This window comes from Limtongia smithiae (assembly GCF_038497785.1).
Source record: "Limtongia smithiae strain NRRL Y-17922 unplaced genomic scaffold V1518scaffold_15, whole genome shotgun sequence".
Taxonomy (NCBI): domain Eukaryota; kingdom Fungi; phylum Ascomycota; class Lipomycetes; order Lipomycetales; family Lipomycetaceae; genus Limtongia; species Limtongia smithiae.
Window position 1 is genome coordinate 168,464 of NW_027117636.1, and position 12,586 is coordinate 181,049.

Here is a 12,586-nt window from a genome sequence, read left to right on the forward strand (position 1 = left end):
TCCCCCGTCGTTCACCACCACTCCACCACCGTCGCCATGGGCTTTTTCATCGAGAAGATCCCCACGCCTCTGTCGCCCAACCGCGACGGCCCCTTCATCAAGGAGGGCACCGGCTTCTCGCGCGTGTTCGCCCCCACCTTCAACGCCGTCCTCGGTTTCACTTTCCTCTGCCTCACGCTGTACCACGTCTACAACAACAAGTTCAAGCGTGCCCATGGCGAGAAGCAGCCGCTTCTTGGCGCCTCTGCTAAGGCCGTCTCCCAGGCGACTCTCAGCTACCGTCGTCTGCGCTCCGTCCTGCTCTACCAGCCCGCGGGCCGCTACTCCCAGTCCTACGGCACCTTTTTCGTCATCGCCATGTACCTCGGCCTGAACACCCTGTACCTGTTTGTGCACGGCTCCACCCGCCACGTCACCATCTTCGGTGACCGTCTCGGCCTGCTCGCCGTCATCAACATGCCCATCCTGTTCCTGCTCGGCGCCAAGACCGGTCTTCTTGTGCAGTGGACCGGCTGGTCGCACGAGGGCTACAACATCCTCCACCGCCACGCCGGCCGTGTTGTCTGTGTCTTCGCTGTCTTCCACGTGTTCTTCTACTCCCTCGCTTGCCCCATCGAGGTTATGGTCCACGTTACCACCATCTTCGTTGCCCTGCTCGCTACCATCGGCTTCTTCATCATCCTGATTTCGTCGATCGCCCCGCTCCGCAACAAGACCTACGAGCTGTTCCTCTACCTCCATGTCTACCTCGTCGTTGCTATCCTTCCCCTGCTCTACTTCCACTTCGAGCGTGTGCGCCCGTACGTCATCACGTCGGCTGTGATCTTCCTGTGGGACAGATTCAACCGTTTCAAGAACGCGCACCACGTTGTTGCCCACACCACCATCCTCTCCGGCAACACCGTCAAGCTCTCCATGGACGTCAACTCTACTCCTCGCGAGATCCACTGGAAGGCTGGCCAGTACGTCTACGTCTCCATTGCCGAGCTCGCCCGCCAGCAGGCCCACCCCTTTACCATTGCTTCTCCCCCCAACCCGAACTCGCTTGACCTCATCATCCGTGCTCGCAAGGGTTTCTCCAAGTCGCTCTTCCTCTCTGACGCCGCCGAGCACAAGGTCACCTTCCACGGTCCTTACGGCTCGCCGCCATCTTTCGAGGGTGCCGACCGTGTCATCCTTCTCGCTGGCGGTGCTGGTATCTCCTACTCGTACCCCGAGGCCATTGAGCTTGCCTCTGCTACCGGCCACTACTCCGCTGCCAACCCCGACGTCGACTTCCTGTGGGTTGTCCCCTCGCGCGACTTTGCTTCGTGGGTCGACCTCAAGGAGGACTACAACGTCGACTTCAAGCTGTGGGTCACTGCCGAGCAGGGCCGTCCCGACATCAAGAAGTACGTCAAGGACTCGATCATCGCTGCCGGCCCTGGTGCCCGCGTCGCCATCGGTGTCTGCGGTCCCGCTCCTCTTGTCCGCGACTCCCGCAACGCTGCCGCCGAGATGCTCTGGGAGGGTCACGACGTTGCTTTCTACTCCGAGAACTTCGGCTGGTAATCGCATCTTCGTTGAAATTTATAGATTTTTTTTCGGCTTGTTGGTTTTGATATGACAGTTTCCTCCGGGCTTTTCTCTTTCTCGTTTTGAAGGTGTTTCTTTTTGGAAAATTTTTTTTCTTTCACCAGGCATCTTCGTCTTTACCATAATATTGGATGTTCTATTTCTTTCCTCGGGGTTTCTTTTACATTTTTAATTTTTTTTGGCATTTCCGGCTACGATTATAGAGTGCTTTCTTGGAGGAACAAGTTTGATGAGATATCTTATTTTATGAAGATAAGCGAGCAAAATGGATGTCTTTTGGAAGAAATATTTGCTTTTGAAAAAGATTATTTGGTACACTCTGGTTTTTGTGCATTTTAGCATTGGTTGGTAATTTTCTCTGTATTCATGTATGTTATCTAATCGCGCAAGGCAAGCAAGCAAGGGATTCTTTATACTATCTATTACACCGGACGTAGAACACGCAGGATCTGGCTTGCTTGCTTGCGCGGTGGAGACGTACTTGGTGCGGAAACGTAGATCAAAGTGGGGTCCGGGGTGTAGCATAAGTGTGGAGCGGCGTGGTTGTAACTGATGGTGGTGGACGTCGTGGAGTACGAGAGTCTTCCGACATTGGAGGAATAAGCCAGAGTTAACACCTTTGCAATGTTCACAGGCATCGTCGAGACCACGGGAGGTGTGTACCAAGTTAGAGATACGAAGACGGGCATGCTGACGTGATCAAGCCGTTAAGGAGTTTATTGAGCAAGACGCCTCCGATGTGGGCGGCTACGGCTCGTCCATCGTGATCACGGACTGCGGCCTCATTCTCTCCGACATCCACCTCGGCGACTCCATCTCAGTAAATGGCACATGCGTGACGGTGACTGCGTTTTCCGGGGAAGACTTTAAAGTCGGCATCGCGCCGGAGACAATCAGGCGGACTAACCTCGCGTTACTGCGCAGTGGTGATCGTGTGAATCTCGAGCGCGCGGTTGCGGGGCATGTACGCTTCGGCGGACATTTCGTGCAGGGCCACATTGATACCACCGCGACCATATTGTCGGTTACACCCGACGGCAACGCGAAGACGTTCTGGTTCCAGCCACGGGACGAGTCGGTCCTCCGCTTCATCGTCGAAAAGGGCTTTATCGCCGTCGACGGCGCGAGTTTGACCGTCATCGACGTGGACGACACCATGCGCAAGGCCTTTTCTGTCATGTTGATTTCGTATACCCAAGACATCATCGTCACCGCCAAAAAAGTCCCCGGGGAGACGGTGAATGTCGAAGTGGACTTGATGGGCAAGTTGCTTGAAAAGCAAGTTACACGACAGGTCGAGAATTTGTTGAAGGGGCAGATGAATGAGGTTTTGAGTAAGATGGTGGGAGATGCTGTTGATGACCGGATCAAGCGGATTCAGCATTAGCGCAAGAAATGCGACGGACAAAAAAGTTTGGGATATCTAGTTTTTGGTAATGATTAATGCGGTTGTAGGTGTCTCCCTGGTGATCTACAGCACGACGAGAATGATGGTCGACTTGTCCAGACATGCACCGCATGGTGCATGTGCACTTTGGAAGCTGCGGGGATGGTGTGTTTTCCTTGAAGGGACTGAGAAAGTGCTATTGCGAGCGCTAATACTGTGTCTATATCTGTACACCGCATCGCGACTCTCCCACCGCACCACCAAACCCTCCGATTATGCACCCAGGGATGTCTTCATGCCCAAGCGACGTGTACATAGCCGGCAGAGAGCACATTTCGTGAAGTGCTAGAACGGTGGCTATTGGCGCTAGACCGTGTCTGTCTCCATACACTCTCGCTCTACCTCTACTTCCATAGCGAATTGCAGTCGGGCCAGTTCCACCATGTTCGAGAGCGCAGCACTAGCGAGTCTCATCCGGGCTCAACGATTCCTTCCGGTCGCGCAGCCCATCGCGCAGCCAATTGAGTATGTAGAAGTGCAGTCCGTGCTTGCACACCACGCGACAGCGTCGATTGAACAGCCTGAAATTCGGATTCATGTCGCATTGCATTACCAGTTCTCCTTTGTTATCGAGGATGTTCTCAACGACTCATGACAAGCACTGCCAGGAATAGCGACAGTGCTGAATATATTACCCACCCGTCTGCAACTCCGAACTCATTGCCCCTGCAACTATATGGAGCGTCGCACTCTCGCAAATATGTTTTCGTCACTGAGGCTATTGGAAACTCTGCCGCCGTCGTTGCTGACGGTAGACAGTCTTGCACCGCACTGCCGCCGAGAGTGATATATGGTATAGTGTACTACGAGACGGCTCATTCGAAGATGGAGAATGTCTGATATGTCAGGTTCTGGTAGAAATCCCACCATAGTCGGTGTGGAGCAGAATTAGTGAGTATGCCTTAGTCCTACCGACTACCAGTGCGCTATTGACTAGTATCAAGTCTGTGGTTACAGCAGCTGAACCATCTCATGACGCCTAATCAACGCACTGAGGAAAGAAGAAGGAAGTGAATGAGAGGGGGCAGGAAGATTCTAAAGCAGCAAGCAACGCGTGCAGTCTATCCAGCCCTAACATTAGGGTTCATGCCAACCATCAATTTGTAGTCACTCATATGTTCTACATTGATGATTATCTATAATGCGAGTGCCACAAACCATGCAAATATATATATACAGACGCATTGTGCGTTGGTATATCTCCTCAAACCAAACCATCACACATACCACTATCTCTCCGAAATCAACACTCCGTCCGCATCTTCCTCGCGCGTGCTGCGCAGCAAGGAAAGCTTGTTCACGCTCACACTCCCGCTGATCGCGCGAGGAATACTGCTGGCAGACAGCTGCGCCGGCGTACGGCTGCTGTAGTTCATCGGCGTCGAGGAGGACGGCGAGGTAGAGCCGTTCGCGCTCGGTGTCGGCGGCTGCATCCGTGCGGTCGTGTAGACCGACGAATTCGACGGGATCCGACGTATCGTCATGCCACCGTTCGCCGTTACTCTCGCTCGCGCCATGTTGCCATCCCTGCCTCCCGGAAGTCTATCAGGAAAACTCGATTCCACGCGTCCAGGCAATGCCGAGAGCTCGCGTCGTACCGGCATCGGTTGCGACACAATCCTACTTCCTATGCTATTCGTCGACACTGACTTCGCCATGCCAAGGCGCATTACTGGAGAGTCAGCGTACGGCTGCTGTCTTGGAATCACCGGCAACGGCCGCGCGCCCAGAACCTTTCCGTGCACGCTAGGAGATATGATTGGTAGATTGTACGTCCTGGTCATCGGTAACTCCACGGTCGGTCGCTCCAGTTTCTTGCCCGTGATATACGGATGAAGTACCGCATCGTCAGGTTTCAACCGCTTGCTGGGATCCCATTGCAAACACGCCGCAATGAAATCCAAAAACGCCGGATCCGTAGACCGACACGCCAGCGAGAGACTCTTCGTATTTGGGATGCGTCGACGCCCCTTAGACGACACCACCACACGCGGGCGGCCATTCGCGTCGAAAAATAAATGACGCCGGCTAGATCGGTCGACGATGTACGGCTCCGGCGGACCTAAGACTTCCATGATACAGCCGAGTTGTTCTTGCTCGTTTTCGCCGGGGAAGAGAGGACATCCGATGTGCAGCTCTGCCACGATGCAGCCTAGGCTCCACATGTCGATTGGCAAACCGTACTGTAGGCCGAGGATGACCTCTGGCGATCGGTAGAAGCGAGATTGGATGTACGTGAATACTATACTGTCAGTATATGCCAACTTCTAAAGCACAAAGCCGATTCTTACTTCGGTCGTTCTCGAAGCAGGAGGATCCAAAGTCGATAACCTTGACATCAGCGGAGTTAGGCGATGACAACAAGATATTCTCGGGCTTGAGATCGCAGTGGATCACCGACTGCCGCTGCAGCAAGCACAACGAGCTCAGAAGTTGTTTCGTTATTCGTCGCGTGATGGTCACTGGAAGTCCTCGAAACTCGTTCTCCGTTACAAACTCGTACAGGTTCAAACTCAACAATTCCGTCGAGATGCATAGATGGCCCCTGAAGTAGAAGTTATGTATCGCCCGGACCAGATGGTGCGTGTCGTCCGGATCCTGATAACAGTTAGATACCACCATCTTGAACAATGATCATACACAAACTTACCCACTCGGTGAGATTCTTCAGAATTTTAATTTCCACTAATGCCTGAGAATGAAACCTCGACTTATTCCGGATGATCTTCAGAGCAACCGGATTCCCAGTCTTGTGGTCAATGCACCGCAATACCTGTCCAAAGCTACCCTTGCCGAGAAGGGATACGACTTCGTATCGGTACGCCAGGTGATCTCCAACCACGACTTTGTAATCTCCTCGCTCGTCATCAAATCCGTTATTAGCTTTGACCCCGGTCACGTCGCCCTGGGTCTTGGCGCAGCCCGGCAAGCCGCAGAAATAAATCGTGCGGAAATCCAATATCTCGCCCTTTTCGTATAGATTCAGACTCTGCGTCTTCACCGCAGCTGACACGCTGATCCCTTCGCCGACCACGGCCTTGCTCTTGTCCCGACACCGCGTCAAGTCACGTGCAAGCGCTTCCATCTTGAGATTCCGGGAACAGATTAGTCGCATCTCCTCCTCCGCTTCGAGGTCTTTATCATCAAGAGTTGCAAGCCTCTGTTCGGGGATCCACACTGTTTTCCTCGCGCCCAGTGTGAGGTCCGTTGTACTTGAATTGGGCGACGATCTCGGCGACATGTCCTTGATTGCGCGCTCTTTGAATGCAATAAGTCGAGCCATGGCCGCGGAGCGCTTGGACGGACTCGGCAGTGGCGACTCAACTCGGAAATCCGCGCTCGCAAGTCTCAGAGGAGACGGTGCTACCACAGAAGTTGCAGCTTCCCTCGAACTTACATGAGGAAGCATCGGAGATGATGGCAAACTTGCATTGTAGTCTGGCGTTGAGCCATTAGATGACGTCTTTCTGCGTGGTAATTTCAACCCATGTGTCAGCTTCGCGTACAGCCGGTTAGAAATATGCTGCCTACTGTTCGGCGTAGACGACGCTGAAACAAACTGTTCATCAAAGCCATTTGGAAAATCCGTTGCTGGCGCAGATGTCGGTCCAGAACTCGTTGCAGAGCTCTGTGACAATATGTCAGAACCTGCACTCCTTAAGCTTTCCTGGACTGGCAATTTTTTGGTCGTCAGATGCGGTAACGAATTCTTGACTGCAATCTGCGGCTTTGCAATGCGAAGGCGCGCCGGGGTCGACGACTCAGATCCTGCGATATCCGTCGCTAACTCCGTGTTCTGGCCTATTGTGTTCTGGTTTTCTTCAGTCAAAGAAGTTGTACCCGTTTTACTTCTTGCAGGTGCTGTGTAATTATTCTCCAGGTGTGATGAAATGCGTGACCGTCGCTCAGCTGGCAACGGTGGAACGGGAGGAATGCTTTCGGTATCTTCGACAAATGGAGCTGCACTAGGCGTCAAAAGCCTTTCCACTGGCTGTGCGGTCACGGTGGTCGTCTGCTGTTCGTCGTCGATAGCATGCTTCTCGATCGGTTCGCCCATGATCTTGCTATCGAGCAAATGACTCTTCGTGCTGCCTAAAGTGATGGTGCGAGTAAGAGATTGTCGCCTGCGAATCTTTTCCGTCGGGCTTACAGTCATGGCGCCAAGCCCGTGCCTGTAAGGTGACGATCGAGATGGATTGGAGAGATCCTCGTAACTTGTTGCAGTTTCCAGTTTGCTGAGCGCCCCACGAAGCGCGGCAGCAGTCCTTTGCATTTCGGCATGTTCGTGAAGTAGCTGTTCCTTTCGTGCGTTCTGCTTCGGTGACTCTAGTGTCGCACTTGCCGTCTTCTTGACTGTTCCTGCCGAATCGTTGGGCGCTACCGGAGAGATCATACCGCGATTACGTGGCACTGTAGACTCTGCCTTAATTGATGGGCGTGCCGATGTGGCCGCTGTACCGGAGGATAGACGGTGGCGCACGGTGGATGTAATAGCGGAGTTGGCTGCAACAGACTTGTTGGTTGACGATATGGTCGGGCTTCTGAAACTCGGAGAATGCTGAGGTGATTTTGGCCGTGTAGCTGGATTCCTCTGTCTCGAGCTAGGAGCTGCCGGCATTACTCCAGCAGCCAAAGAACTGCGAGCTTTGCGAATGCGCTCCTGTGAAAGTTCGATAATCTCCTGAGACTTCTGCCTCTCCTTCTGGGCAGAACTGGGAACCGGCCTGGCAACTACGGCCTTGGTCTGTGTGGAGGACAGAACCAGAGATTTGCACGCTGCCGAAGATGGAATTCGAGACACTGGGGTGGCAGGCTCTTTAGCTGGTGTACTGGCGATCGGACGCCTAGGGGAAGTCAGACAACTATCGGCACTGAACTCGCGAGGCTTGGCACACTTACCTGCTTGCCGGTACTAAGGGCGACGACACGATGCGACTGTTGCTGAAGACGTGACCAGATCGTACCGTCGCGGTAGACCCGCGTAGGCGTCGACTTTCAGTAGACGCGTTCGCTGACGATATCCCAACTCTTGTTGGAGGTAGGTCATGATCGTTGCAGGTCGCGGCTGGTGGTCGTTAGAGCATGTCAATTTCAGAAAAGGAAAACCTCACCAGCTCGATTTGCGTCCAAGGTAGTGCCGTAAGGCTGCCCATCTCTACTGGAAACCATTGGAGGTGGGCATGAGAGCGTTGCGGAACAGGGCCTGTGGTCCGTCATGGCTCAGGGGCGTCCACAGTCCGTTCCCTGCACTATGCTACCTTGCGTTCGGAGTCACGATGTGGTCGCCGCTAAAGACGCACCATGACGCGCAAAATCTGGAAATGATGCGGACTCAAAGCCTCTGGAGCACGCGTAGACGAGACCGGCCAGCCTCGCGCGACGGAAGCTGGTTTGTTTACGACGCGCCGTCTCCGCGAATGAAACTCTACGCGACACGCGAACGTGCGGCTCGGCCTACGGCTGATCACTTGCCGCAAATGAGTTCCAACCTTAGAGAAATTCACGTGGCTTATCTATCGAGCTATGGCCGATCTCGTCATTCATTGGGACTGCACAACGGACTTTGAGAGTAGCGCGTTAGCCGGAGCAAGTGGGACTCATACAATCTATGCGCGGCTGCGCCACGCTCACTCTTGTCGACGGCGACGTGTAGTGCGTCGCGTCGACGCGTCAGTTCTATACTTCTTTGATTACTACTACAGTCAATCTCATCTTCGAGTTTGCTTTCGGCGCAAGCTTTGAACACATCAGGAGACTCACATCCCATCACCCGACGGAATTCGACTGCTCCGCCATTCTTCATTGCGGGCCGCCACCTCCTTTTCCGTATTTCTATCCCGTTCCGCGCAATGCCGCGTCATACTTTTGAGGTGGTCTGTCATTTTATCTGCTGGTTCAGCTTAGAAGCTCATGGTCTTTCTAATCAATATTTGTTTATTAGCTCCCTATATGAAAGATGGTACCAGTCCCGCGATTACGCTGATTGACAACTTTGCGATCGAACGGCAGACCGCGGATTTCTGAAGTGGCTATTTCTCGAACGTAACATATCTGTCTATTTATTGAATCGCGTATATACACGCGAGACAGGGCTGGGCGCATTTTCGACGTGCCGTGTGAAGGGGCGACACTGCTTTGACTTTTCCTCAGCACACTTCTCCTCGTTACAATTTCTTATAACACTGTGTGTTGTTGTCTTACTCTTGTCCTGTGTCATATTTGTTAGGAGTTTGACGAAACCCATGATACAGTCCGCGGCGTCGCTCCGTAGACCGTTTGCTGCAAATCCTCTTCAATATTACAGCACAGTATCTGCCCTAAATTGGAGCTACGACTACTGACGAAATAGCAGGCGCTACAATCCGATTCAAATTCAAAACTAGACTTGTGTGCGCGTTGACTGGCTGCCTGATTTGGATGGCCGCACGGCTATTCCGGGTAATCCCGGAGTCAATGGTATCTCCCGGCGTGTGAGCAGGGCAGACTCCGCCAAACGCTCAATACTGTCAAACGTGTTAATATAATGATCATATCTCTTGTGGGTTTATAGGCTAAAGGCAGATGCTAATGTAGACTTAGAAGCACGAGCATCATATGTGTGCGGTGCGTAATGAGCTCATGCTGATTCTTACGTGCTCAGCATGCGTGCACACGCCTTGCAACAACAAAACACAGCTTATCTAGCATGTAACTGCAAGTGTCGATGGAAGTCTTAAGACAGTAGTATGAATAATAAGCACTGACTTTCAGACGTGTTCTGGTTTCCGTCTGCCTCCTCTACAATTTGAATTCAGCGAAACACCAGGCCCTCAACGTAAGAGGCACCAAACTTTCAACAAACGCCGGTCCCTCTGGTTGTATTCTCTCTGATAAGTATCTAGTTGTACAAAGCTGACCCCACCAAAGACGTGTCTCTAAACTTTCTAATTCACACACGCCATTTACGACAAGATACAGCATGATGCATCTGTTTGAGCCTCTCCTGATACCGCTCATCTTCATAGCAAGTATTTATCAAACTTCTCACCAGGCACTTTAAACTAACAACAACCAGGCTCGCCTGCTTGCTCTCGTGCGTTATGGTGTCTTCCGAAGGTCCAAGGTGCGATCGAAGCAGCGTTACACGAGAGGGGCCGCGTGTGATTCTGATACTTGGCCATGCAGCATACCAACGCAAATGACCTGCTCTCATTAGAGCAAGCTCCTGACAAGATAGTCAACATCTACGGAACATCGGACAACGCCAACAACACGCGCACGAATGCCCACTACGCACGAGCATGTACAGTGTGTCTTGCGCCGCTGTTGTATATCGTGAGTGGCTCAAATAAATATTTTCCGCACAACAAGGCATGGCACTGACAAGACTTAGCGCCGCATATTTTCGCTTGCGTGTGTTACGATCTTCCGTCGAATCAAGGTACGTTAACCTCAGAGGCGAGTATAAATAAGTCTAACTAGGACGTCAAATGTACAGCGCGCGGAGCTACAGCTTAACATGGAAAGAGTTGCCCGTCATGTTCACCATGCTGCTGTAGATTATACAAGCGACGTTTGCGTGGTCGACTCAGGACAATCAATACATGGCGCGACACCACAGAATATCAGGCACCCTGGTCATGTTGTGCCAGATATCGCAGCCAGCAATGTTATTATCAGCCAGAGCGCCAACAGTTTCACCAACACTACAGACTCTACACATACTGTGTTGAATAGTGGTCATTACAGCACACGTCTAATAGCAGTACCACTCACCAGAATTAGACTTCTCTCAAAGCACTCTCTGTTATTAGCACCGACACGGGCCAACAACGTCAAGCGTACATATGTCAGTGCCGCAGCGCAGACACACGACGACAAGAACGATGAACTACCAGTAGTTAAGAATCTGGAGGCTCTTGCTGGCACACAAATCTCTACCACAGAGTCCGCCCGCAGCGTGCCTGCTGTCGATGTTCATCACATGATATGCTGTGTCGAATTGTTTGAGATCGAAGCAGCAATTTTGCGAAATATCAACACTCCAGTATTATTGCCTGACATCACGAGTCAGCACTTCGAGTGCGGATTGGCCGCCTTCACACAAATTTCAGAATCAGTGTTTGGTCCGGACCTTCCTTTTAACGATGTTTGGACTGCAAAAGCTCCGACTGACTCTGCCGACATTGCTGCAGATCAGAACAACCATCATAAATCTGAAATTTCTGTGGAAGGGGAAGCCATGCTTGCAAATGCGCTACTTGCTTTGGATATCGTCTCGGAATATATCGACAACCAGGACAACTCTGAGGACAGCACAGACACAGACACGAAGCGGACAGACAAGAACGACACTATCACGGTTTCGGGAGATATTGATGCTTCGATGAACGTTTCGGACAATGATAAATTCGACATTAGCGTGCTGAAAATAACTACAACAGATTCCAGCAGTTCATTTGTCGCCGACAAAGTGAACATCGGCGAGAATACCATCGACACCAATATTGCTGTCGCTATACCCTATATTGACCTACTGACTGCAAACGTTACTACGATTAAAACTGTCGCTGAATTTCCTGAACCTGTTGTGTCTGCATCTGACGCTGCGCTAGAGAAATATATTGTAATCACTGCTGATGAAGTACCTTGCACGCCGATTGAGAGCTATCTGTTGAAAGTGTCTGCAACCAAATCTGCGGAGAGCTGCTCCACTATACAGACAGAGTCCGACAGTGATATTGATGAACTGGATGGGAGTCTCTCATTTGCGAAGTTACTGCAGCAGACGTGGATTTCAAACGCAGACGACGAGGAATGGCAGATGGGTTTTGCAATCGACGACAAGAAGCACATTAGATATTTAACCAACGTTCATGTGCACGAAGTTGAGCCTGAAATTTCTAAAGACCAAGATGAGCCAGCTTACAGGCCAGTCATTGTGTCGTCGCCAACACCGGAACAATTCACGTCACAACTTCAGACGGACACTGCAACGATCAGCTGCACTCTGCTGATGAATGATTACACGAGAGCGGAGATCATGTCAGAAGAGTACTTCCGCGCTCACGGCCACTACGTACCGGAGATTGTGCAGATGGAGTACATGCCGGACAAGTCATGCACACAACAAGGCTGGATCGAATGCACATTTGGACCTTGGCCGCCACATGGCTATTTCGAAGACGAGATCAATTTCGTCTTGCGTATGATGCCACCAAGACTGAACTTCATTGTCTGCGCTGATTTAAGCAACTCGTGCCTGTTCTCGTCGACGCACGCAATAACGGACGGCGGCTATACAGACGTTGCGCGGTCAGCCGCAAACATAGCAGCAGGCATGACAGGTTGTCAAACGTGCTTCTTTATGCGAGAGTATGTATGCTCGGTGTACGAACGGTATCGTGGCTTGCTTAACAACGAAAAGTGGCGTATGTTGAACAAGGTCGCGAAGAATACGAGTCGTGCATTTCGGTATGAGTACAGCGGGCACGTAGCGCGGCTTATGGCGCATTCCTTTGCTCCGCAGGTGTGAGCTAATAGCGGAGAGAACTATGTTTGATAGTATAGACGTTCATACAGATG

At 51.8% G+C, this 12,586-nt stretch overlaps 4 protein-coding genes across 4 annotated transcripts; 3 read left to right on the top strand and 1 right to left on the bottom strand.

Annotated features, from left to right (window-relative positions):
• Positions 1–36: 36 nt before the first annotated feature.
• V1518DRAFT_429672 (FAD-binding domain-containing protein) lies at positions 37–1,551 on the top strand (the record flags this gene model as incomplete). Its single annotated transcript, XM_066906143.1, has 1 exon — positions 37–1,551. The coding sequence occupies one exon, from the start codon at positions 37–39 to the stop codon at positions 1,549–1,551; it is 1,515 nt and encodes a 504-aa protein (XP_066757285.1).
• Positions 1,552–1,878: 327 nt separating this feature from the next.
• On the top strand, positions 1,879–3,288 carry V1518DRAFT_127852 (uncharacterized protein). Its single transcript, XM_066900718.1, has 2 exons — positions 1,879–2,230; positions 2,280–3,288. Exons 1-2 carry the CDS (start codon positions 2,200–2,202, stop codon positions 2,960–2,962), a joined length of 714 nt encoding a protein of 237 aa, XP_066757286.1. The 5' UTR covers positions 1,879–2,199; the 3' UTR covers positions 2,963–3,288.
• A 793-nt stretch (positions 3,289–4,081) lies between these two features.
• V1518DRAFT_422896 (uncharacterized protein) lies at positions 4,082–8,410 on the bottom strand. Its single transcript, XM_066905565.1, has 5 exons — positions 8,134–8,410; positions 7,922–8,087; positions 5,673–7,866; positions 5,314–5,620; positions 4,082–5,264 (listed from the first exon to the last, which is right to left on the bottom strand). Exons 1-5 carry the CDS (start codon positions 8,237–8,239, stop codon positions 4,252–4,254), a joined length of 3,786 nt encoding a protein of 1,261 aa, XP_066757287.1. The 5' UTR covers positions 8,240–8,410; the 3' UTR covers positions 4,082–4,251.
• A 1,770-nt stretch (positions 8,411–10,180) lies between these two features.
• V1518DRAFT_429675 (uncharacterized protein) lies at positions 10,181–12,536 on the top strand (the record flags this gene model as incomplete). The annotated part of the gene is made up of 3 exons (XM_066906144.1): positions 10,181–10,336; positions 10,395–10,442; positions 10,500–12,536. 3 exons carry the CDS (start codon positions 10,181–10,183, stop codon positions 12,534–12,536), a joined length of 2,241 nt encoding a protein of 746 aa, XP_066757288.1.
• Positions 12,537–12,586: the final 50 nt, after the last annotated feature.

Excerpts from the sequence above, each read along its gene's own strand:
- V1518DRAFT_127852 (XM_066900718.1), top strand. The coding sequence starts at position 2,200 with ATGTTCACAGGCATCGTCGAGACCACGGGAG. Across the intron at positions 2,231-2,279 it reads CATCGTCGAGACCACGGGAG|CCGTTAAGGAGTTTATTGAG; the intron begins GTGTGTACCAAG and ends GACGTGATCAAG.
- V1518DRAFT_422896 (XM_066905565.1), bottom strand. The coding sequence starts at position 8,239 with ATGACGGACCACAGGCCCTGTTCCGCAACGCTCTCATGCCCACCTCCA. Across the intron at positions 8,088-8,133 it reads CTTGGACGCAAATCGAGCTG|CCGCGACCTGCAACGATCAT; the intron begins GTGAGGTTTTCC and ends AACGACCACCAG. Across the intron at positions 5,621-5,672 it reads TGAAGAATCTCACCGAGTGG|GATCCGGACGACACGCACCA; the intron begins GTAAGTTTGTGT and ends AACTGTTATCAG.